This window comes from Prionailurus viverrinus, chromosome F2, assembly GCF_022837055.1.
Source record: "Prionailurus viverrinus isolate Anna chromosome F2, UM_Priviv_1.0, whole genome shotgun sequence".
In the NCBI taxonomy this organism is placed as follows: domain Eukaryota; kingdom Metazoa; phylum Chordata; class Mammalia; order Carnivora; family Felidae; genus Prionailurus; species Prionailurus viverrinus.
Genome location: NC_062578.1, coordinates 67748687 through 67774736, shown reverse-complemented (window position 1 = coordinate 67774736; position 26050 = coordinate 67748687). Strand labels below are relative to the sequence as shown.

General features: G+C 44.5%; 1 protein-coding gene and 1 long non-coding RNA gene across 8 annotated transcripts; one reads left to right on the top strand and one right to left on the bottom strand.

The window, feature by feature from the left end:
* Window positions 1-297: 297 nt before the first annotated feature.
* TRMT12 (tRNA methyltransferase 12 homolog) lies at window positions 298-9950 on the bottom strand. 7 transcript variants are annotated; one of them, XR_007148518.1, is made up of 3 exons: window positions 8182-9946; window positions 5628-7173; window positions 298-3429 (listed from the first exon to the last, which is right to left on the bottom strand). XR_007148518.1 is itself a non-coding variant. In XM_047842065.1 (3 exons), the coding sequence occupies exons 1-3, from the start codon at window positions 9748-9750 to the stop codon at window positions 4885-4887; spliced, it is 1209 nt and encodes a 402-aa protein (XP_047698021.1). In that variant the 5' UTR covers window positions 9751-9950; the 3' UTR covers window positions 4720-4884. The 7 variants fall into 7 exon arrangements, 4 of the variants coding, with proteins under 4 accessions (XP_047698021.1, XP_047698020.1, XP_047698022.1 ...); XR_007148517.1 differs by lacking the exon at window positions 298-3429 and adding an exon at window positions 4720-4961; XM_047842065.1 differs by lacking the exons at window positions 298-3429; window positions 5628-7173 and adding an exon at window positions 4720-4961 and having other exon boundaries at window positions 8182-8334; window positions 8772-9950.
* Window positions 9608-24936, top strand: LOC125156267 (uncharacterized). Its single transcript, XR_007148519.1, has 2 exons — window positions 9608-9692; window positions 24603-24936. It is a non-coding gene; the product is annotated as an uncharacterized LOC125156267 (long non-coding RNA).
* The last annotated feature ends 1114 nt before the right edge of the window (window positions 24937-26050 follow it).

Sequence of the window (26050 nt, the reverse complement as noted above, 5' to 3'; positions counted from 1 at the left end):
AGATATCAGGACCTATTGTAAAGCTATAGCAACTTAAACAAGATAGTATTGGTGCTTGGATAGAGTAACTGAACATGGAACAAAAAAGTCTAGTAACAATCCCCACATGTACAGTCACCTGAGTTATGATAAAACTGATACTACAGTGCAGTGGGAAAGGATAAAAACCCGGCAATATAATGTGTCTAACAAAGGCTGCATATCACTTCACGGGGAATCACACTGGAAGCATCCTCCCTACAGTTAAGAACAATTTAACTTGTATTAGTGGGGGTGGGGTGGGGGGGGGTGGAGGGAGGGAGTGGGAATTGGACACTTTAGAATGCCAGAGCTTCCCTTTTTAATCAAAATTTCTCAGTTTTAAAAATAAATGATCTTCAGATTGCTGTAAGCTTTTAGTTTCTAAAGTTCTAAAAAGAAAAGTTGATTTGGACAATTTGCGCCAGTCTTCTCATTAATTTTATGGAGAAGCCAGTTTTCAGAGGTCCTTACTGTGTCATTTTGGAAGCCACCCATTTTACTCTTGATACTGGGTAGGGAAGTATCAAGAGACCCCCTAGTGGGTGGAGTAAGCGTGAAATATACTCTTTCCTGCCCTCACTGTGTGACAATAACCCTCCTTCCTCCTGATGATCAGATTCACTTATCCCCAACCAGAGTGGTGACTCTTCCTTGCTTGCCTGCTGGTCTCTTAGCACAAGGAGCCTGACATGCCTGGGAAATCTCAGTAGGTTAAAGTGTAAAGGGTCTGTTATTGTATCTCCTTATGAAAGAGCTTCCCAATTGGGGATCAGCCCTCTAGTCTCACAAAGTTGTGGAGACGGGAGGCATGAACTCCCGGGGGTGGGGGGGGAGACAGGGGGCAGTGGGGACAGAAAGTGGGTGTATTAACTTCCTATTGCTGCTATAACAAATTACCACAAACTTAGTGATTTACAGCAACATAAATTTCTTCTCTCATAGTTATGGAGGTCAGAAGTCTAGAATCAAGGTATCAACCGCTCTGTTCCTCCTGAAGCATTCTGGGGGAGAATCCATTTCCCTGCCTTTTTCAGTTTCCAGAGGCCTCCAACATTCCTTGGCTCGTGGCCTCTTCCTTATGTTACTCTGTCCTGCTTTTGTCATCACACGTCCTACGTCCTACTTGTATTGTATAAGGCCCTCTTATAAGAGCCCCTGAGATTATATCAGGCCAACATGGATAAACCAGGATACTTTCCTCATCTTGAGATTAACTTAATCACACCTGTAAAGTCCCTTTTATCATGTTAAGATAATATATTTACTGGTTCTGGGTATCAGGACATGGACATATTTGGGGGACATTGTTTAGCCCGCCACAATGGAAATTCTCCTATTTCTACCCTTTAATTCCTAGCTGTGGATTTTCTATCTAAATGGGACATGGCACTCATTATGAAATAGGTATGGATTTAGAGTGTATACTGCATCCTGGCGAATGGGATCCCATTCATAGGGCATTATCTTCAAGCTTTGATTTGGTTTCAAAAGGTTTTTCCACCACTCCACCAGGCCAGCATTTTCTTGGTTGTATAGTATGTGATAGGATCAATGAATCACCTGGTCATGTGCCCACTCAAACACTTCCTTTGCTGTTCAGAGGCAATATTATGCAGGAGACATATTGATGGATCGAACACTGTAAACCTTTGGATAGCAGCACTGGCCAACATCTTGTGGGCAGCAGGAAAGGTAAACTCCTGGATGCACATAGGAAGATTCTAGTCAAGGTGAATCACTGCCCTTCCATGACAGAAGCCCAATGTAACCCATTTACTCCCAATTAGCTGCTTGGTTTTCTTGAGGGATGGTGTTGAACCAAGGGCTCAGCACTGAATACTAAGCTCTTTGGTGAGTAGAAGCCATGCTGTTGGCAACTTGCTAACCTGCATCCCTGCAACATGTTATTCATAAGCTCTTTATGCTACTGGGGTAGCTTATGACGACCGCTGCTAAAATTAACCAGCCAAGTCTTTCGTTTACTTGTTGAGTTCCTCTTTGATGTGCATGTCTCCGGTAGGCACTTACACAACACAAAGCTCTTTACTCATGTATCCAATCCCATAGATTCCCCACCACCTCTTCTCCAGGCTTCATTGTCCCTGAACTAATCTTTCCCACTCCAGGCCCCTGATCAATCTGCTAACCTGCCACTTGCCATGAAGGTATATTCTTACTTCAGGCAACTTCTCTTTCCATACGAGGTGGATGACCAGGAATATTGCCCCCAGTTCTGCCCTGTGGGAAGATACCCTTCCCTGCTGTCTTTTAAGACCACTCCTGAGTAGGGCTGTAGGGTAGCAGCAGTTTATTTTGATTTTGAACCCGTATTCCAAGAAAACCCATCAATGAACTTAGCTCTGCATTTGCATCCTTTATCAGCAAGACAGAAGAGCTTCTCAAGTGGCCATGATTGTGGGCCAAGGGAAGGGCATTGATGCAAGAATTATAAACATGACACAGGAGTCTGGGCCACCTACCTGTGCACCTATTCGTTTCCTCTGGCTCTCGCCATCCATCCCAGATGTACCACTTCCACCTTATGATGGTTTGACTTGAAGGGTCTGACAAAACTCAGCTCATGATGGGCAACTCTGGCTACGTGGTTACCCGAAGTCCCAGAAGATGCTCAGATTCTACCAACGCCCATTAGCATGCCAGGAGCCATTTTTGGATGACGCCTGGCTCTCTGCTGCATACCATCTGGCCTTGCTACAGACATCCACTTGAGACTACCTTGTGATTTTCCCATTGGAGCTTGTCCTAAACTTCCATGGCTGCTTTGCTTATCACAGATACTCTTGTACCATAGAATCTCCTGGATTGAATGGTCCATGAAACAAAGCTAATTACACCGCAACCTGTACCTGCTACAGAGACTTTATGTGCTGTGGATCCCACTGAAAACTGGCAGCCTTCTATATCACCCAGGATAGGAGTCAGAGCAGTATTCCCAAGTCCCGAATTCCCACAAAGAGGCATACAGAGGTTGGCGTGCTTCCTTGACGGAGGAACACTGATGAGTGGGTGAGATGGAAAAATCTGTTCTTTACCGTGAAGGAGCAATCTTGGCATTCCAGCAGACCAGTAGCCCTAAAAATCTCACTGATGGAACAGGTTGCTGGATGGTATTAGTGATTATTCGGAGTACAATATACTAGCTCATTGTTTCTCTGGCCTAATGAGTATGACGCCGTAAGTATAGTAGGTTAGTAGGGTGTTCCTTGAGATGTTCCCATGGCCTAGGTCTCCTCAGACTATAATGATGGGGGAGTGGAGTCCTACATGAACGCAAACTGCTTCTCACCCAGCACTCTCAGGGCTCAGTTCCATACGTACTCTCATGGCTCCTGCTGGTACATGTTGCTTAGATCCTGCATCCCCTTTGGCACATGGGCCCAGCTGAAACTGTTGACAGAAGACACAAAAACAAGAGAAAAGGAGCCGTGTAGGATAGAGCCAGTTGCTTTGTTCGGTGTTGTGCAGCTGCAGTTTTACTCATCAAGTTTTGTTGAACTTCGCTTGAGTTATGAAACTATGCATACGTATAACTTTCATTTAAAAAAGCAAAATTCAATGACTAAAAAAGGAAACTAGTACCGTCTGTCTGTCCATCTATAAATACCTACCTAACAGCGTACAGAGAGCTTCGCTGCATGGGCCACTCCATCCAGGAGACGACAGGGTACATAAGTGTGGTGGATACGTGCGTGTGCATGTGTGTGGTATGTTCCAAACTGCAGTTGTAGCCTCATATTCGTTATTTTCTACTTGCCTTTGATTCAACCTTCACCTTCAAAAAGCCAGAAGCAAATACCTATTCTGACAGTTTGGGCCCTCTCTGAAATTATGTGATTGTTGATCAAGTAATCTTGCAGGCAGTCTCAAATCTCATCAGAAAATTTCCCCTGTACTTAGTGTTAATAGTTTTACATTCAGTTTATAACACAGGTAGGGATCCTAACACAATTGTGGTAAGAAATTCTTATGAACTTTATATGTTGAAGTTTTATGTCAGCTTAAGTACTGATCTGTATTTATTATTGCTAACGTGAGTTTCTTCAGTGATTGTGAAAACTAGTAAATTTATACACTATTATAAACTTCTAAAGAGTTAAAAAAAAAAAAAGCTACACAAAACATAAGAAACAACTATCCTCAAGGCAATGAAGGACAATGATCCATGGGAGATAAAAACAAGGCGAGCCGTTTAATGGTTTAATCGCTCCAGCCTATTGCCTGGAGAAAGTTCCCCGGCTGTGGCAGGACGAAGGGGAAGCCGGGTGGAGCCCAGCCGACTCCCTGAGGTGGAGATGGTACTGGGAGTCCCAGGAGCCCACTTAAGAGGTTGGAATGCCAAACGGGAGAGGGTCACGGAGAAGTCCCGAGATCTGCCGACCATCCCCTGAAGCGTCAGCTGAGTAATGATCAGTGCGCACGAGAGGATGCTACCAAAGGCCAAGAAAATGATGAGTGTCACGGCTTGCCCAGTGTGAAGTGGCCGCACCCCGAGGCTGTTCAGAATGACATATATTGACACGTGTCCAGGGTGGGAGAAAGTGAACTCAAAATGCTATTTATGTGTTTCTCATCATTTCAAATTTCTACGTTTTTATATTTAACATGCATGCATTATACTCCCTAGGTCAAGAGATGCGCATCACTTATTAAAATCATGAAGTTAATGAATAAAGCAACTCATAGTTGAGGGAGTTTAATAAAGTTATCGTCACTGTTTTTTAATCACAACCTCTCCATCAAGTGGTGCCCTAAGTGACAACTAATACTGATGCTCACGGGGGAAGCTTCAGCACTTTTAAACGTTCCCGGACTGAGGTGACCAAGCCTCCATGAGCCTCCTGATCATTTCAGTCTTTTTTCCTCGGTTCCATTAGGTGCCTCTTTCTGACCAGGCCAATCCAGCAAGTGCTCAGAGAAGACTGTAACGTAAATGGACACACTCAAGGTGGAGAAAAGGCTTAGGGGACCCTTACTTTCTTCCATTCACACATAACTCCAGCTCATTCTTTTTTTTTTTTTTTTTCAAGTTTATTTATCTATTTTGAGAGAGACAGAGAGAGCGGGAGCAGGGGAGGGGCAGAGAGAGAGGGAGAATGCCAGCAGGCTCTGTGCGGTCAGTGCACAGTAACCCAACTTGGGGTTTGAACCCACGAAACTGGGAGACCATGACCTGATCCGAAATCAAGACAGCTGGCTACTTAACTGACTGAGCCACCAGGGCGCCCCTCCGGCTCATTCTTTAAGTCTCAAGTGAAGCGTCCCTGCTCCCACCTTCCCAGCCACACTCTCCGCTTCCCCTAACCCACACCCCCGAACGTGGACGGCTGCCTCCACTGTGTGTGCCTGCCCGTGAACACCCGTCTGTTTCTGTCTCAGCACTTAGTGCCCAGTATTAACATTGTTTCCTCTGTGTCCACGTCCCCAGAAGTGATCCCTCCCATTTTGGGCAGGACTCGGCTTTTTTTTTATTTTTTATTTATTTATTTTTTTAAAGATTTTGAGTACTTGCCCCACCTCACATGGGGCTTGAACTTACAACCCAGAGATCAACAGTCACATGCCCCCCAGGACTCAGCTTTACTCACCTCTGTGTCTCTGGCCCTCAGCACGGTGCCTGACAGCGAGAGTACACGGTACGTCCCAATTAATCAGTGAATGGCTTTTCCAAACAAGGACCTTCTACTTTAACTAAAGCAAATGTACAGCAATTCCTCACGCCCAAAGTAGGAACCGGGCAGTTCACCTTACACGAAGACTGAAGTACTCACTACGTGCCAGTCACGGTGTTGCCGGTTCAGGTCCGTTAACTCGCTTAACCCTAACAAGTATGCTTCGGGCTACGGACACTTGTTAACCCGTATGTACAGACGAGGACACTAAATCTTGAGAGACTGCCTCAGGTCACAGAGAAAGAAGGGAGGCCAGAAAGTGTATGAGTGGAACCTCAATTCCATGAAGGCAGAATCCATGTCAATCTTCTTTGACCACCGAACACTCAAGGCCTGATGTGTACGTAACAGGTCCAACGAGACCAGTCAGGTGTATCTGATGTCAGCGGCCCATCCATAGCTTAGGTCAGAAAGGTAACTCCTCAGCCCCTAGCCACGTGGCTCCCTGACTCCCCTTCCTCCCTGTTTCTCCCCTGCCTTCCTTCCTCCCCACGAGGCCTCCAGTCCCAGCGTGGCATTTTTAGCCGGAGGCACAAGAGCCGCAGGCACGCGTGTCAGAAACCAACATGGGGAAGAGGAGAGGATTCGGGCAAACACAGGCCACTCGGTGGGATGGTAATGGACCAGTCAGGCCCCCTTCTGCGATGGGATCCCACGACGGCTACCACTTCCTGGGGGCTTACTGGGTACCGGACGCTATTCTCTTTCATCCTTACAACGGCCTCCATCTTCAACACACCTCTCGCCGCTTCTTCTGTTCCGGGCTGCTCTAGTGACGGTGCTCCAAACATCTTCTGAGCCAACTCTCTGCACTCACTATCTTCTTCCGCTAGCATCTGTTTCCAGCCTGACTCACTAACAAAATCTTACCCAGTTTTTAAGAGCCGGGTCAAACACCACCCCTCTGAAGGCTTCCCCATTCTGAAAACTCTTCTTCACCTTTGCACTTCTACGTGGTGCTATCACTCTGACGGTACCTACTGTATTCCAGCTCTGAGTTTTTGTGTTATTTCTGCTGCTAGGTTGTGAACTCCTCAGAGACAGGGTCTGTATCGAATGCATGTGCAGCTCATATAGACAGCAGGCACTTCATTTGCGTGGAAGCATAAACAGCACCAATCCTGTCCTTACTGACGCTGTCCCGAGAAGGACGAGCAGCCCCAGCTCGAGCCCAACAAACTGAATGCCAGACACAGTCATAATCCTGAGAAAGCACAACGTCCCTGTGCGTCCTTCATCAGGCAAACGAGCCCAGATGGCTTCGAAGTGCACGAAAACACAGCTCCGAAAAGTGATTCTCAACTATTAGTCATTCCAAAGGTAAACAGTGCTTCTCTGCGATCAGTCATTCCAGGGGCACACAACGGTGCTGGCAGACAGTCACAAAACAAAGTGACGCTTGAGAAACCCTGCAGAATATCTCTCACTCCCTAGAGCTCCTCACGTTGGCCCTGATGTCCACCTGAGAAGGAACACGAAAAGGGAATCTGAGGCCTGTTAAAATCTAAGATTTTAATTTGAACTTTAAAAACAGCTAGCTTAGGAGCACCTGGGTGGCTCAGTAGGTTGATTGTCCAACTCCCAGGGTTGTGAGATCGAGCCCCGTGCTGGAGTCCGTGCTGAGCATGCAACCTGCTTAGGATTCTCTCTCTCTCTTCTTTCTCTCTCCCTCGAATAAAATAGCTAGCTTTTTGTACAAGCTTAAAGCTGGAAAGCTAGTTTCCCTATAATTTAAAGCAGTCATTCTTAACCTCTTTTCTACAACAACAAACCGGAGACATAAGACATCCTCCCCAACACTCATTTAGCAACGCTAAAGCAAGGGAATGAAGTTAATACACTACAGTAATTCTTATCCTTTTCCTTCCCTAAGTCAGTCTTAATAACAAAGCTGCACCGTTTGATTGCTTTGATTTGGACTCTGTTGCTTAGTCTCATCAATTTTATATCTCAAATCCATCCACTTCCCACTGCCACCACCCTAGTCCAGGCCACCACCATCTCCTGCCTGGACAACCACAGAAATCTCATCACCGGTCTCCCTGCTTCCATCCTGGCCCCACTCTGGCTGATTTTCCATATTGTAGCCGGAGTGATTTTGGAAACAGCACTGTGTCTTTCACTCTGAAATAACCAAGGCTTATTAGAAAACAACTGCTTATTAGATCACAGCCATATGAGACCACTCAAAGAAATCCTCATTTTGCAAGTGAGGAAATTCAAGGCCAAAAGAATATTGGAATCACCCCAGAACTGAAGTCAGAAGTCAGAAACGCCCCGGCCTCATTTTAATGAGCCATACTGCTTCTCCCAGATATGCAGTTCATTCTCAATGTGTTAACAGAAGACAAATGCAATGACTCGGACTGGCCTAGAGCCTGCATTCAGGGCCACAAAATATTAAAATAGGTTGCCAGGAGAAAAGAGGGGTGAGAACCCAGCCTAAACTTACGTATTAAGGTTCACTCACACGTAGATCCTTGGGTCTCAGGATCCACCTTCTCTAGCCAACTAGAGGGCAGGGGCGGCATTCCAGATCCAAGACTATGTGGTCCACATGGGGAGCGTAGGATTTCACTGGTTGGATGTGCAGGATTTGTGTCTTCCATGGTTTCCCGTGCACCTGCCGAAGAAGGGTGGCAATACGAGTTTCTGCAGATTCTGCCCACCTCTGCCACTCTGGTTTGGTGGCTGCTGGCAGTGTTTTTCTCCTAGAATCCCCGGTAGCTCCATTTGTCCCTTGGTTGGTGATAATTTGCTGAGGATAAGGCCAATGCTCCTTCCCCATTTCACTGCTTCCAAGAGGCTGGAGATTCTTCCCTGGGAAAGATTCCACATTTTGGTGGATATGCAAAATGCCCCCAGCATCCTGTTTTAGCACCTGGCAGGCAATGGGCCAGCCTTCTTCAGAGCTGGGAATCAGCCCCAGGTTCACCCTGTCTGCAATGTTTGAGAGCTTCAGTTTTCTGTTATCCCCAAAGTGTATTTGGCACCGATCTGCCACTCCATTGATCTCAAGATTAGTTCTCAGGGCAACTACAGCATGGGGGTTCCACTCACAGGCGTGGACGAAGGCAGCGCCAGCATGGACCAGGAAGGGCAACGTAAAATAGCCAATCCCTGCGTAGAGATCCACCAGCACCTCTCTGGCACAGGGCAGCGATGCCACTCGAAGCTTCTCCGTGATGTTTCCGAAGGAGAACATGCACCGGGTCACGTCAAACTTATATCGGATCCCATTATCGACATGCTCTACCCAGCCATGGTCGCCCAGCAGCAGAGTCACGGCTGGTGTTCGAGTGCCGTCTGGTGATACCCGCCCTCGTTTGGCCACACGACGGACGCCAAGGGCCGACGCAACAGTCTCCCAGAGTTCTGGTTCCAGATTTTTCCACTGCTTGGCTTGGAAACAGTCTTCACTCAGCAACAAGAGGTTACCATGTCGTTGCCAAGATCGGGGCAAATCAGCCTCCAACTCAGCTGACCACGTCACTCCCCGGCCCTCTACCCAGCGACTCACTTCAAGACACAGCCTTTGGGCAGGTGAACAACTCTGAGCCTTCTTGGAGGGAACAGGATCCAGGAGCTGGGTTACTATACAGGTGCTGCCTGGGGCCACACAATTCCTCAGCTCCCGCAGGTGCTGTTCACGGAGAGCCTCGCCCAGCACGGGTAGCGCCACGGTGCCATCCGGCATCTTTGCCACACGGTGCTGTCTATCCAAGAGTTTCTGCTTCTCGAGATATTCCCTGTATCGCTGGGTAAACCGAGGCTCAGTCACAACTGCGACAACAGGCGCGTTCTTCCCACCTTCCCTTTCCATGCTGCTGGTGCCCCATTCTCTCCGAGTCCCTCCGCGAGACTCACTCAGACTCCACTCACCAGGACCGGGATCTCCACCGCAGCAGCAACAGGAAGAGCTGCGCGCACACCGCCCGCCGGAGCCGGAAGTGACGTCAAAATGGCAGGCCGGAACAAAAGGTTGGTGCGCTTGCGGACAAATGCGTCGCCGTTGCCGTGGAGACGTTGCTGCCGCCATCTTTGTTGTGGTTGACCATGCCTTGCTTCGGTTTAACGGGAGATTAGTTAAAACAAGGAATTTTCTGGGCTCGAAAACTTAAAATTAGTCGATATCCGCTAGAACCCTCGTGCACTCTCTTCAGTTATGCTCACGAATCCAAAGAGAGAAGTGCACTTGGAATGATGGGCTGGATTTGGAGAAAGGCATGGTTTCCATAGTCTCATGCTGCTCTCAGGTCAGTGTCAGTGGCCACGGTATTTGCTGAGAGTGAGGAGTCAACTATAGCTTCCTCATTCCTTTTCCTTAAGATAGTCGTCACCAACTCATTGTCCTACAGTATATAAAAAAAAAACAAAACAGTGTTTGGAAGTCAGAAGTATCTGAGTAAATCATATCACCTCTCAGAACCAGAAGCTTCACCTATGAACTGGGATTTATGTTAACTTTCTCAGATGATTGCTATGATTATAGATATCTATAAAACGCTTTGAACAGTGGCTAGTAAAGAGTAGATACTCAAAAGAGATATATGGAATAAGTTGAACTGGTTAGATAGTAGATTAATAGACCCTTGAAATGCTTTGATATAGCTAATGAGGACAAAGAGTAATTCCCCTACACCTAAATTCAAATGGTGAAAAATAAGAGTTGTAAAGAAGCCCTATTCATTCTACTTACCTCCGACCATTCTATACCAGGATGTTGGGACCCAGAGAGGTTAACATTCATTAAGACTTCCAATTCAGGTCTCTCTGTATGGGAGGCACCAGGCTATGACTAAAACAGTTTCTTGTTTCTTGACACCTATTCAGTATCGATCAGAGTTGTTGCTGTCAGTTTTGTCTTTATGTTTAAAATTCAGATTCCATGGAGAAAAAAAATTAAGTGGGACAGAGTAGAAGACCCTTTTGGTGCCCCATATATCCTTGGGACTCTCCATTCCTGTATATGTCAATCCGATGGCTTCTAACTAAAAGCACTTAGGTGTCTGTCTAATGGCTTTCTCTGCTCACCAGAATTGGCTTAGCCTATGTCCAGGGCATGCCAGAAATGCTGGAAAATTACTGCTATATCCCCAGTATTTTATATAGTTCCTGGTTACAGTCATTTCTTGGCAAATACTATAGTAATTAAGAGAATGATTGATCACCAAGAGACTTGAACATGTTTGTACCCATTCAAGCAGTAATCCATTCCATAAATGTAGAATGATTAGAAATTCAAACCAAGAATTATAAACTAAGACTCCTTACTGTTTTACTTAAATGTACAGATGAAAGGTTAAATGGATTATGATTACATCCTTTAGATGGAAATATTAAACAATGGTCATGATTATAAGAAATATTAATGACATGGGAAGTTACTCCTTTTGCAGTGTTAAATTGAAAAATATACAATTATGCCTTAGATGATATTATTTATGTATTTTAAAAAGTTTATTAGGGCAGGCTCTAAAATATGAACGGTGATTCCCTAAATGTGATATAATTATAAGTGATTCCATTTTCTCTTGTACATTTTTCTCCAGTTACAAATTGTATATGATGAACAAATGTTATCTTTATATCTTACAAAAGTCTTTAGAAGATCCCCGAGGCAGCAAAAACATTGTTTTCTGGGTTCCATACAAATGGAAACTCCCTTTCATTTTATTTGTAGTGGGAGGTGATAAAAGTCATATCTTGCAAAGTGTTTTTTCCTCTAGGTTTTCCTTCTGTTCCAAAGTCAGTCTAACACCTTGCAACAATAATTAAGATAATGTAGTGCAGACTTTGACCCAGATATATCCTACTTTTAATCTGAAGTAAACAAAATATTGGGGGGGGGGTAGATTTGAAAACTAAATATTTGAGAGTTAGAAATGGTCCTTTAAAAAAGTTTTACAAATGAGCCCCACTTGTGCATGGCCACCTTGATCCACCTTCCCTCAAGCACGTGACCTCACTTTCCCCACCACTTCTACCATGTGAACTCATTAAAATGACAACAAAGCAAAAGCAACCAGCAATGACGACAGTAAACAAGCTTGTAGACAACCCATGAGTTCAAATGCAGAAGAGGATAACTACTTAGTAAAGGAGAAGTAGGTCACGGAAGTTAACTGGACGGAAAAGGAGAGAGAGAGAGGAGGCAAACTTTATCACAAACTGCTTTTCCTGAAGTGGCCAGATTTATTTATTTCCATGTGGATTAAAAATATCCATTAGAGTTGTTGTCCGAGAGACCCCAGCTGGAGGTGAGTTTGTTACCACCTCTTATTGATGAGATGCCAACACGTGGAAGACCAAGGGACTATCCACCAGCTTCTTATAAGAGAGGCTACATTCGGTTGTTTAAGGGCTGTCAGTTTTCATGTAGGAAGGAGGTTCCAAATGGTGTTGGGCTGGCCGTATACACAAAAGCTTTCCTCCATGGCTTGATAGACCCTGGAGTCTAGAAATAAAGAGGAATAATTTTTTTCACGTTCTTATTTTTCTCTTCCTTCTGTTCTCCACTTCGCCGGCTGCACCTGGAATGCCTTTCCCTTCCCCTAGGTGCCTCTTCATTTGTTCATTCATTTTAGCATCACTTCTGCAATTTTTGAACAACTGTTTGCTAACCTCCCTCCACGGATCTCTATTCTGAGTTATACGTACACTCCCAAATACCTCTGATGCCATCAGGTAGGGGCTATTGGAGTTGCAGTTTCAAGGGTTTTGTGAGCATGGAGGAGAGATCAAGCCATCCCTCTTTTTCATTTTGAAGAACACGTTCTACTGCTTTTCCTCCTACCTCACTGAATGCTTCTTCCCATGGGTACACCTGTCTACCTCCTCTCATCGGCACCCCTGCCACCATATGTGATGTTTCCCAGACACTTCACATTCAATACTTCCAAAATTGAACTCAGCCTGTGTTCCCCCCACTCCTCTTTAGCCCATGAAATGCCCCTGCCAGTCTCTCTAGTTGCTCATGTCACAAACCTGAGACTTTTCTTTTACTTATGCCTCCCCTTGCCCTCAGCACTCACAACAAAGCCACCTCCATTTTGAATGGACTTTACCTGCCGCACAGTTCCCCCAAAGAATCCCCTTCTCTCGGTGTCAGTGACAGTGCCCTAGACCTTGTCTCACAGCTTCCTGAGTGGACTGCACACCTTTGTTTATTTCACTGGTAACATACTATTATTTTTACGCCCTTTATTTTATGTCAGGGTATTTGAAATAAAGCCCCAAGATGGTAAGGAATTTTTTCATAAGCTTTGCTTTATTCTATAAAGAGTTACACGGTCACATTACAAAGTACATTATGCCATAATTGAATGTTCCATTAGGGGGATGGGATTTGAATAATTTATATTATGATACCCAGAGCTTGAGACTTTGTAATGTTTAAAATTGTAAAAATTCAAAAATAGCAAGTTTTTTTTCTTAGAGAGAGAGAGAGAGAGAGGAAGCACAAGCTGGGGAGAGGAGCAGATAAAGAGAGAGAATCTTAAGCAGGCTTCACACCCCGCATGGAGCTCAACACAGGGCTCAGTCCCATGACCCTGGGATCATGATCTGAGCTGGAATCAAGAGTTGGACGCTCGGGGCGCCTGGGTGGCGCAGTCGGTTAAGCGTCCGACTTCAGCCAGGTCACGATCTCGCGGTCTGGGAGTTCGAGCCCCGCGTCAGGCTCTGGACTGATGGCTCGGAGTCTGGAGCCTGTTTCCAATTCTGTGTCTCCCTCTCTCTCTGCCCCTCCCCCGTTCATGCTCTGTCTCTCTCTGTCCCAAAAATAAATAAACGTTGAAAAAAAAAAATTAAAAAAAAAAAAAAAAAGAGTTGGACGCTCTCGAGTCACCCAGGTGCCCCCCAAATAGCAAATTTTAGCAACATTTTTATTTTATTTTATTTAAAAAATTTTTTTAATTTTATTATTTTTCAGAGAGAGAGAGAGAGAGAGAGAGAGCGCACGAGCAGGGTAGGTGCAGAGAACGGGAGGTGGGGGGTGGACACAGAATCTGAAACAGGCTCCAGGCTCTGAACTGTCAGCACAAAGCCCGATATGTGGCTCAAACTCACAAACCGTGAGATCATGACCTGAGCCAAAGTTGGATGCTTAACTGACTGAGCCACCCAGGTGCCCCAACAATATTTTTAAATATAAAAAGTTCTCACTTTAACTCGTTAGTAATTGCATTCTATTGTGGCCAGAGAACATACTATATATACTTTCAAGCCTGCCTTTTAGATTTATCGAGGTTTATTTTGTGACATAGTATATGGTCTATCCTGGAGAATGTTCCACATGCACTTGAGAAGAATGTGTGTTCCACTGTTGGTGGTTGAGTGTTCTCTAGTTGTCTTTAACCTGTATCTTTTCAGCTTATGATCAGGTCATTATTATATTATAATCATTATAATTAACAACCATAGTCTTAATTCAAAAATCTAGAATGCCTAAGGGCACCTGGGTGGCTCAGTTGGTTAAGCATCCTGTTCTGGATTTTGGCTCAGGTCATGATCGCATGGTTTGTGAGATCAAGCCCCATGTCAGGCTCTGCACTGACAGCCTGGAGCCTTCTTGGGATTCTCTCTCTGCCTCTAACCCACTTGCACTCTCTCTCTCTCTTTCAAAAGAAATAAACATTAAAAAAAAACCCACTAGAATGCTTAATACCAAGTAATAATTTAAACACATGGTCCTCTCTTATTCCTCTGTACTCAACACACTCCCTCTCTTTGCTGAGCTCACTTTCATGACGGGTCTCATTGCCCAGAAAATTCCCTTCCTAAGGCCAGTCAGAACATCCTCAGGAAAGCCTCCTCTAACCTCCTATCCATCTCCCCAATAAGGAAAATACCTACCAATAATTCTCATAGCATCATGTTCTTCTCTTAGAGCCCTTTCCAGTCATATTTTTCATGTTGATTTGATTAATGGCTATCTTTCCACAGTGTGTAAGTTTCAAGGGGGGGGGGTAAGGAGCTAGGTTTCCCCCCATTATTGTATTTCCTTATTGTATTTATGAGGACCCACCACATACAGTACATTCTCATAAAATATCTGTAGAATGAACATGTGAGCTTGTGAGTGCATGGATGAACGAACGAATGATGGAAGGAAAGAAGGATCTGCGGAAAAACAGCCTGTGGCCCAGGTGAGCGTTTTAGTTCCAAGTTGTTGCCACTAGATGGCAGCAACAACCAGCACCACAGTAGTTGCAACTCTGAGCAAAGTTCTTGGGTTTCTCACGGTTTGGACACCCTCAGGGGCCTACCCTTCTCCAACAGGCCTTTCTTCATTCAGCTCTATTGACCTTACGACGTGGCCAATCCAGATACATGAATGTGTTTGGCAGCAATTAACAAAACCTCCAAGGAACAGCAGCTCAACAGTGGGCTAGGAGATACGTATTTTTTTTCATATAAAAGGAAGTCCAAAGCTTGTGTAGCCTTCAGGGAACTCGGCAGTAAACCAGCCTCCTCCTCAGCCTTAGCGTGACCCTTTTATCCTTGAGGTGTCAATATGGCCACTACGCTTTTAGGCTCTGTGTGCAAACCAAGGCAGAAAGAATAGGGCAGAGCAAAGAGAAGCGTCTGCCCCATGGACTTCCACTACCCCTCCGGGACAGAAAGGGGTCCCAAGGCCACCCCTGATGGCTGGGGAGGCTGGGAAGTGGACTGGCTTTACTTTTTGATTGTGCGGTTGACCGAGGACAAATAAGGGAGAGTGAGCAAACATCAGCCATGAAGCAACATTCCTCTACACAGTAAGCGGGGGGGGGGGGGGGGGGGGGGGGGGGGGGGGGGGACAAAAACCCTGGAAACAACAAAACAACAAAGGGGCTCTGGACAGGGGTTGGGATAAAAGATGGCAAGTAGACATAAGAGCAAAGCCCAACATCTATGAAGAAGTTTTAATAACATAGTTCAGCTAAGAAAGGGCTGAGCTGACTCTTGTTGCCTTCATCTCCACTCTGCAAACTCTGAAAATTCGAATTTAACTAGGAACATCTTTTACAGGAAGTCCTTCCAGACTTCTCTTGCCTTTTCCTCCCACCTGGGATTTTTAAATTTTTAAAGGACAATTAAAAAAAAAAAAGATTTAAAAGTATTTTTTAAAGTAGGGTCCATGCCGAACATGGGGCTCGAACTCAGGACCCCAAGATCAAGAGTCACATGTACCACTAACTAAGCCAGCCAGTCACCCCAGATTTAAAGGTATTTTTAATAGTGACACTGAGAAAAATAATAAGTTACATTTACAAAGCGCTTATCGGGTGCCAGGCACTAATTTCAATGTTGTATAGTAATGAACTTTTCCAAGAGCTGGTTTTTTATCACTCATGTTCTTTAAAAGAGGCTATTAAAGTTGTTACACAGCTAGGAAGTGGTGCAGCCAGGCTTCATACCCAGGTCAGCTGACTCCTGAGTCTACATTTTTAACCATTACCCCACACTGCTATCAAGCAAGCACAATTTGACAACACCAGTGTTCAGAGGTCTCTAAAATGATGCAACGTGAGTATGCGAGATGGTCTAGTGGGTAAGGAGGGGAAATACTAAATTTTCCTCCTTTCATTTTTTTTTGCGTCTCCTATGTTTAATTTCTGTATCTGCCTACACGTAATAAAATACATACTATGTTAGCACTTTAGCTCTTTTCCAAGATTTCGAAGTAAAACACACAGCTACTAGAGCTTAGAGAAGTGCAGGTTAAAAGCCTGGGGCTTTTTCCAGAGGCTCAGTCTGAGTGTATTTGTATTACAAGGTATCAAAGACTATACTTTCAGGGATCATTTCTATAGTTTGGATTCCAAGGTATCTCCACCAGAGGATGCTTCGTGGGCAAAGAGACTGGTGACATTTCCAAAGGGAGGGCTTGGGGATTTCATCACTTCCTTTGTCTGGCTGTAGTGAGGCCTCTGTGCACACACTCTCCATCTTCCTTCTGCCCACTGGATACTTTTCACTCACCTGGTTGGTCCATTTGCCTTTAGGCTTTAGGAAATCACTACAGGAGTTGACCTATCACAGCCCAGAGCGAAGGTAGAAGGACATTCCTATCCCTCCTCTCCACCTAGACCCCCCTTATTCTTTTTTTCTTTATTATTATAAATTTTTATTTATTTATTTTGAGAATGAGAGAGAGGGAGACAGAGGTGGGGCAGAGAGAGACAGAGAGAATCCCAAGCAGGTTCCACATTGTCAGCTCAGAGCCGGACGCAGGACTCGAACTCACGAACGGTGAGTTCATGACCTGAGCTGAAACCAAGAATCAGGCGCTGAGTCACCCAGGCGCCCCGCCCCTCCTTATTCTTAAACTCTGCTTGGGCATCACTGCCTCCTACCTTCCCCCACCATTCTGCCTCCCTGTCCCTACCGCTCCCTCTAATCTGAAGGAACTCCTGCCTCCATTAGTGTGCCATTAAACTCTGTTCATTTCTCACATGTGGTGCATGCCGCAGGGTACAGAGACCCACTTTACCAACAGCGACGCCTTCAGGAGCAGGGAACCACTCTCTCTGGCTCGGCACGGTGCCTAGGCAAGGGGACGCACGGTAAATAACTGTTAGTACAGAAGTGACTTTCCAGAGTCAGCTTGTTCTGCGTTCAGATGACTAAACGTGTAACCATTGCACCCCGCTGGATTAAGGAGTGGTGGCTCCATCTACACAAGAATTAACCTTTGGACAGCATTAGCCTTTGAGTCCCTTTCCTGTTCTGAGAAGCAGATTTACTGTGATGGTAAGAAAGCTTAAGCTTCAGGCCTTATCAGGTGCATTGGCTCTTTCCAATGGATGAAGCCTTTGACAGTGATTTCACAGGGTCGGGTGTTTTTGTGGAATTTGCAAAAGTAAGAGGACTTCACTACAAATGGTTAAGATCACTGTGTCGCTCCACGCCACCTTCCCCTCCCGTAAGGCGTGGATGCCAGCATTTTGGGGACTCAGTAGGTGAAGTTAAGCTGGAATACGCTTCGTTTGGTGTAGTGGGATACATTTGTGGGATTGCAGTCTCTTCTGTGTGTAGTTCAGTTCTTGCCAGCGTTCAGGTTTAGGAATAGCTGCTGGAGATACTTCTATGGCTAGCCACTGCTTCGCCCAGCATCCTGACACGTAAGTACAGGACCAGGTGTCCTGTGGTGATGTGAGCATGTTCTCTGATGGCGGGCACTGGAAGGATATGAGTCACAGAGGAGAAACCAAGTTTCAAAAGTAAGGTGTCAGCAGCTAGTGTGCAGGAAGTTTCTTCTAAGCTTCAGGCATATATATATATATATATATATATATATATATATATATATTTGAGAGAGAGAGGGATACAGAGAGAGAGTACCTGTGAGTGGGGGAGAGGCAGAGGGAGAGGAAGAGAGAGAATCGCAAGCAGGCTCTATGCCCACTGTAGAAGACAACATGGAGCTCACTCTCACGACCATGAGATCACGACCAGAGTGAAAATCAAGAGTTGCATGCTTACCCGACTCAGCCACCCACATGCATCCCTGGCATGTACAATTTTAATGGAGGATTCCGTTTTCAACAATGCCTGGTTAGTATTCTGTTAGGAATATGCTAGATAACATAGCATTTTCATTATAAACATGCCATACCTTAGAAAAGAACTTGGGAATAGGGTATATATTTTTTAAGCACGCTCTACACCCAACATGGGCCTTAAACTCATGACCCCAAGATCAAGACTCATATGCTGTACCGACTGAGCCAGCCAGGCTCCCCGAGAGTAGGATATTTGGTGAAACATCACATGCAACCCAAGTTCAACCAAGACACGTGCTCGCAATTTAAAAACACACAGCACTCATTAAACTGCGCGAATGGGATATCAAAACAAGAGTCTTGCTACAGGCCTGTGTTCTAGCCTCCACGTCTTAGTCATTATACATTCATCATCCAACCTCAGGAGTATCCAACGTCTCTTGTTTAGATCTCCTTTTGGCAGAATAGAGCAAGAGCATGAATATCCCCCAAGAAGAAGCCTCCTGTAGGATAAGAACACAGAACCCAGAGTGAGAAGGAAAAGAAAAAGAAGCCAGACCGGCCAGCCGATGTGGGTAGCCCAGTCAGTACCCGCAGCAGGCAGGCGAGCACTTACCTGATGCTGAGGTCTCACTTTGGCCCCCCTGTGAGTTTCCGAAAGAATCTCCTGTCACTCAAGTCGTTCATCTTAAAAATGACAAATGGCTGGGGCGCCTGGGCGGCTCTGTCGGTTGAGCGTCCGACTTCGGCTCAGGTCATGATCTCACGGTTCGTGGGTTCAAGCCCCGCATGGGGCTCTGTGCTGACAGCTCAGGGCCCGGAGTCTGCTTCGAATTCTGTGTCTCCCTCTCTCTCTGCTCCTCCCCTGCTCATGCTCTGTCTCTCTTTCCTTCAAAAAAAAAAAAATTTAAAAAATTTTTTAAAAAAAATGACAAATGGCTAATTTCTCTGACAATATGATTTGATTTTTTGATCAAAAGGTTTTAAAACCAAGTGGTTGCTGGCTGAGGATTTTCCAAAAACCTAAATAAGAAAAGAAAAGGCCAGAGTCACACTCCCTTATGCCACCTACATCAATGCAGTTTAAGCCAGAAAAATTATAAGATTTTCACATAAGGTTACATGAAAACACACTTTTCACATAAAAACATTTAAAAGATACCAACACGACTTTGTTTCTTCCGCATAAGCCCAAGGGAGACAGTAATTTGCTACTTGCTCTTAATGTCCCAAAGATGCAAAGAATTAAAATCCTGTTTTTTCACTATTCTCTACATTAATAAAATGTATACTTTTTAAATTAAAAAATTAGATGGCAACACACACACTTGAATTTACCAGAATTCTTATGTTTGTAGGCCACAAACTAGTGGCAATAATAAAAACAGCAAGAATGTCTGTGAAGTTGCATATTTTATACATTCCAACCACCGATAATAGAAACAACTGTCAGAGCTCCTGGGTGGCTCAGTGGGTTAAGCGTCAGACTCTTGGTTTCGGCTCAGATCACGATCTCATGGTTTGTGAGATCGAGCCCCGAATTGGTCTCTGCACTGACAGCATGGAGTCCACCTGGGATTCTCTCTCTTCCTCTCTCTCTCTGCCCCTCCCTCACTCATGCCTCGCGTGTGTTCTCTCTCTCTCTCTCAAAATAAATAAACTTTTTTTTTTTAAGTTAGCAATATGGGATTTCTTTTCTTATTCTAAATAACTAATTGAAATATTTGCTTTTTAATTTTTTTTAAATTTTATTTTAGAGTGGGGGGAGGGACAGATGAAGAGAGAATCTTTTTTTTAAAGTTTACTTATTTATTTTGAGAGACAGAGAAGGGGGCAGGGGCAGAGAAGGAAAGAGAGAGAGAACCCCATCCACGCTGTCAGCACGGAGCCCGACGCAGGGCTCAATCCCACGACCCTGGGATCAGACCTGAGTCAAAATCAAGAGTCTGACGCTCAACTGACTGGGGCACCCAGGTGCCTCTAAACATTTGCTTTGTTCCTATTTTTATACTTGCAATTTTGTGTTCTTTTTTTCATTGTTTGAGGTATAACTGACATATAACATTATATTAGTTTCAGGAGTACAATACAATGATTCGATACTTGTATATAGTATGGAATGATCACCACTAAGTGATCTAAGTCTAGGTAACATCCATCATCATACATAGTTACAAGTTGTTTTTTCTTGTGATGAGAACTTTTAAGATCTACTCTCAGGAACTTTCAAATTTGCGGCACAGCAATATTACCTGTAGTCACCATGCTGTACATTACATGCATGACCTATTTATTTTATAGCTGGTAGTTTATACTTTTTGATCCTTTAAAGATGGTCACAAATTTCTTTTTTTTTTTTTTTAATTTTTTTAACGTCTATTCATTTTTGAGAGACAGAGAGAGACATAACACGAGCAGGGGAGGGGTAGAGAGGAGGGAGACACAGAATCTGAAGCAGGCTCCAGGCCCTGAGCTGTCAGCATAGAGCCCGACATGGGGCTAGAAATTATGGACCATGAGATCATGACCTGAGTTGAAGTCAGATGCTTAACCAACTGAGTCACCCCGGCGTCCCAAGACAGCCACGAATTTCTAAGCTCCAGGCCCCACAAAACCTGGATCTGCTGCTGGCTGTTCTGGCAATGCTCTGGGTTTGCTTGGAGAAAAGCCTGAACTTACATTGTTCTCCTTCTCAGCTCTGGGCCCCTGTAGCATGTTTTGGGGTATGTTCAGGGTGCAGACTGCCAACAGAGTTCACTCCTCTTGGCCGTGAGAGGCTCTGGACATTTAGCCACTACATTTGGGACAGGCAGTGTCCAATAATTATTATCTATAATTCGACTTCATTTTAAGGTTCTCTTCCTCCCAGCTGATAGGAAATTAAACTCATTCCTGGGGTTCTCCCCATGGAGGGTTGGGCCACGGTCTTGGAGACCCTCCCAACACCTCGAATTCTGACATGATTTCAAGATTATGCTGATGCTCAAGTATGGGGAAATGGGAGGTCTGGGTTGGCTGTGACTACCCTTGTGTGCATCTGCGAGGCTTCTCGGGGTCCCCACCACACTTGGAAGGGTCAGGGACTTTTTCAGGAGGTTTTCTGCCTTCCCACGTGCCCAGACAAAACCCAGAGGCTGTTCTAGGCTGTAAGCCTGCTTCCCAGCAAAGGCTTCCCAGCAAAGTGGTTTCACTCTACAGCCCTACTCAGGGGAAAGAGTCTTGAGGGAGAGGAAGAGAGTCATAAGCTCCCTACCAAGAAAACCACAGGCTGCAGAAAACGGCTGCAGTGTCTGGTAACTGCACGTGGAGAACATTCAGGTGTTTGGAGCCAGCCTGGGTAAACAGTAGGAAACGTGCCAACAGTGGCCCAGGACAGCCCACAGAAGCACTCTAGGTGGTGCCTCCACACTTTAAACGGAAATCCTCTCCATCTCCACTACTTCTGTTAAAGGCAGGAGAGACAAGGGGCCTGGCCCAGTACCTGCAGAGCAGGAAAAACTCTACTGGCTTTGTTTTACTACCAAATGAGTGTTAAACATGATTCTTCTTGTTACCTAATCACACTCGCCTCTTTCTTCAGCAGGAAATGCATTGAGAAAATCTTAAACCCACACACATATGGTCAACGAATTTTCAAGGAAAGCACCAAAACTACTCAATGGGGAAAGGATAGTCTCTTCACCAAATGGTGTTGGGAAAACTGGATGGCCACAGGAAAGGAATGAAACGGATGCTTATCTTACACCACACACACACATCAACTCAGAATGAATTAAAGACTCAAGTGTAAGACCTGAAACTTTAACACTCCCAGAAGGAAACAGAGGAAAAGGCTCCTTGACATTGGTCTTGGTAATGATTTTTTGGATCTGACACCAAACGCACAGGCAACAAAAGCAAAAACAACAACCAAAAAACAAAAACAAAAACAAAAACCTAATGTGCTTCTGCACAGCACAGGAAGCAAAGTGAAAAGGAAGCCTATGGAATGGAAGAAAATATTTGCAAACTGTATATCCAATAAGGGATTAATACCCAAAATATATAAGGAACACTTAATAGCAAAACCAAAACCAAATAATCTGGTTTAAAAATGGGCAAAGGATCCAAAGAGACATTTTTCCAAAGAAGACCTACAAATGGCCAACAGCTCTGTGAAAGATGCTCAACATCACTTATCATCAGGGAGATGCAAATCAGGTATCACCTCACATCTGGTAAGATGTCTATTATCATAAAGAAAAGAAGTAACAAGTGTTGGGGAGGGTGTGGAGAAAAGGGAACCCTCGTGCACTGTTGGTGGGAATGTAAATTGGTGCAGCCATTATGGAAAACAGGATGGGGGCTCCTCAAAAATTAAAAATAGAACTGGGGCTCCTGGGTGGCTCAGTCGGTTGAGCATCCGGCTTCAGCTCAGGTCATGATCTCACATTTTGTGGGTGTGAGCCTTGTATTGGATTGGGCTCTGTGCTGACAGCTCAGAGCCTGGAGCCTGCTTCAGATTCTGTGTCTCCCTCTCTTTCTGCCCCTCCCTTGCTTGTGCTTGCTGTCTCTCTCTCTCTCTCTCTCTCTCTCAAAAAATAAACATTAAAAAAATGAAAAATAGAACTACAATATGATCCAGCCCTCCCCACTTCTGGGTATTTATCCTAGGGAAATGAATTCACTATCTAGAAGAGATTATCTGTTTTCCATGTTCATTGTAGCATTATTCACAATAGGCAAGATATAGAAGCAATCTAAGTGTCCATCGACAACTGAATGGCAAAGAAAAGATATATTTATATAATGTAGATATAATATAGATATATCATCTGTAATATACCTACTATATTATATATTTTTGTATTATATATGATATTATGTAAATATATATATTGGAATATTATTCTGCTGTAAAAAAGAAAGAAAATCCTGTCATTGGCAACAACATGGATGAACCTGGAGGGCATTATGCTAAGTGAAATAAGCCAGATAAAGTCATATACTGTATGATCTCACAGGTGGAATCTAAGCAAACAAACAGGTTGACCTCATAGAAACACAGAATGGAATGGTGGCTGACAGGGGCTAGGGGTTGGGGGAAGTGGGAGATGTTGGTCAAAGGGTACAAGCTTTCAGTAATAGAAGATGAACAAGTTCTGAGCATCTGATGTAAGGCCTGGTGACTAGAGTTAATAATACTGTTTTATATATTTGAAAATAGCTAAGGGAGCAGATCTTAAGCATTCCCACCCAAGGGAAAAAAAAAAAGGTAACCGTGATATGATGGATGTGTTAACTAACTTGATTATGGTACATATGTATATGTGTATAATATATATGTATATCAAATCATCACATTCTACACTTTAAATATATTACATTTTGGTCAACTTTTAATACCCCAATAAAGCAGGTGTGGGGGGGTACTTAAACCCCCATGCTTCTGTGATAGTTTGAACAATTAATGAAACCATGAACATTCAGCAAGAAGCCACTAAATGTGAATTTAATTAAAACCCTCAAAAGGCTTCTCTCAGATCTTATCTACTTATCACATGCAAGGTAATACACTGTTCCTAACCCTTGAAAAACAACATGCAAACTGCTGAGCCCAAGGGCATTCTAACCACCTAGCCATCCCCAGGGAACAGGGACTGTACAGGAAATTCCAACCAACTAGCCCCCAGCCATTTACATACACACAGAGTTGGCAGGAAACTTAGCAGTTCCTGGATTTCTCCTTATCTTCCTTATGAAAATTTGGGCATTTTCCTATTCTTGTTGTTGTTGTTGTTTGTTTTTGTTTTGGGGGGTTTTTTTTGCTCCCTTCACATTCCAGGATGCTTCAACCATAATTGATATTGGTTATATGACCACATCCAAATGTCTTTTAGTTCTCCAGATTATACTTTGGCAAATACAATTAAGTTACAAATCCTAGGAACTGTTAAAGACGTTATCATCATGGGGCGCCTGGGTGGCGCAGTCGGTTAAGCGTCCGACTTCAGCCAGGTCACGATCTCGCGGTCTGTGAGTTCGAGCCCCGCATCAGGCTCTGGGCTGATGGCTCGGAGCCTGGAGCCTGTTTCCGATTCTGTGTCTCCCTCTCTCTCTGCCCCTCACCCGTTCATGCTCTGTCTCTCTCTGTCCCAAAAATAAATAAACGTTGAAAAAAAAAAAATTAAAAAAAAAAAAAAGACGTTATCATCAAAAAATATTCTTGAGGCATTCTGAAGAATGTCCCAGAAACAAACGTAGTGGTTTGAATAGTGTCTTCCCCCTCAAACTCACATCCACCTGGAATCTCAGAAGGTAACTTTATTTGGAAATAGGGTCTTAGCAGATGTAATGAGTTAAGGTGAGGTCACAGTGGACCAGGGTGGGCGCTCAATCCAATGACTGGTGTCTTTCTAAGGAGAGAAAAAGACACACGAGATGAACACAGAAGGGAGAAGGTCTTGTGACGATGGAGTCAAAGAGTGGAGGGAAGGGGCTATAAGCCAAGGAACCCCAAGGATTGCTGGAGCTGTCAGAAGCGAGAAGAAGAGGAAGAATTCTTCCTTAGAGCCTTCAAAGGGAACATGGCCCTGCTGACACCTTGATTTCAGACTTATAGCCTCCAGAACTATGACAGAGTAAATCTCTGTTATTTTAAGCCACCAAGTTTGTGACAATTTGCTCTGACATCCCATTGTATAGGAAACAAATATATACAATCTTCTGTAAAATAAAAACTATCTTCAACATTGCTCATTCATTCATTTATGCATTTATTCAACCGTTATTTTTGTGTGCCTTTGTGTGGGGGGCACTGACCAAGCATCAGGGAACATGTGGATTACAGATGAGTTTCTGACCTCAATGTCCTTATCAGACACACACTAGCGTCAAGGGCTGGCTTCATGGATGTGCGACCGTGGTAGTCGCACACAGCCCTGGGCTTAGAAGTGCCCTAAGCTTGGTTTAATGCTCTGCTGTCTTGAAATTCTTAATTTTTAAATGGGGGATGCCACATTTTCATCGTGCAGTGAGCCCCACAAATTGTGTAACCTGTCCCCACTACAATAATTACAGAATCACTAACATTATAAAGAGGGTAAAGAGGAGAACCCATAATCTGAGGGAGATGTTTCTTCAGTAAGGCCGTGAGGTAGGACGATTTCCTTAAAGGAGGAGTTTGTTTGGAGACAGGTTAATTTGCCAGGTGGTGAACAGAATGAACAAGGCGTGTGCAAGCATGAGAGGTTCAGCGAGCACGTGGGATTGACTGGACAGCTTAAATGGACTCTGGTAGTACTAAGCATCTAACGTACCACTAGGGGGTGCTCGGGGAGAGGTTGACAGATAAATGTGGGTCAGATCTGGAAAGTACTGTGGGCAGTGCAGAAGACCTTGAATGTAGTCCAGAAGGAGATGGGGAACCATGAAAAATAATGACCAACAAGGGACAAGATCTGCTCTCCCAAGTCTGTTGCTCCAGGATGTCAGTTGAGCCATCCTGTGCTCAGAGATTCAGGCCACACAGATTTGTGTATCGGTTCTCACATGGTAACACCAGGAAAGGATTCAAAGAGAACTGATCCTCCCTTCTGGCGTCTGCTGCTCTTTTTCTGAGTATGAACAAGTTATAAGAGCAATAAAATGTATTCAGAGTCTGTCAGGATTTGCCAGCCCGAAATAAGATAGTTCAGGAGGATTTTTTGCTGAATATCCCTGGGCTTGACCCTTCAGGGGATGTCCACATTGGTTATCTCTAAAGTAACGTTCATGAAACACAGGAGATTTTCAACAACGCAAGACCTTGTGGTAGGCTGAATAATGTGTCCCTAAAGATGTCCGTGTCCTAATTTCCAGAACCTGTGC

Coding starts and splice junctions, on each gene's coding strand:
- TRMT12 (XM_047842064.1), bottom strand. CDS start 9,750: ATGGCGGCAGCAACGTCTCCACGGCAACGGCGACGCATTTGTCCGCAA.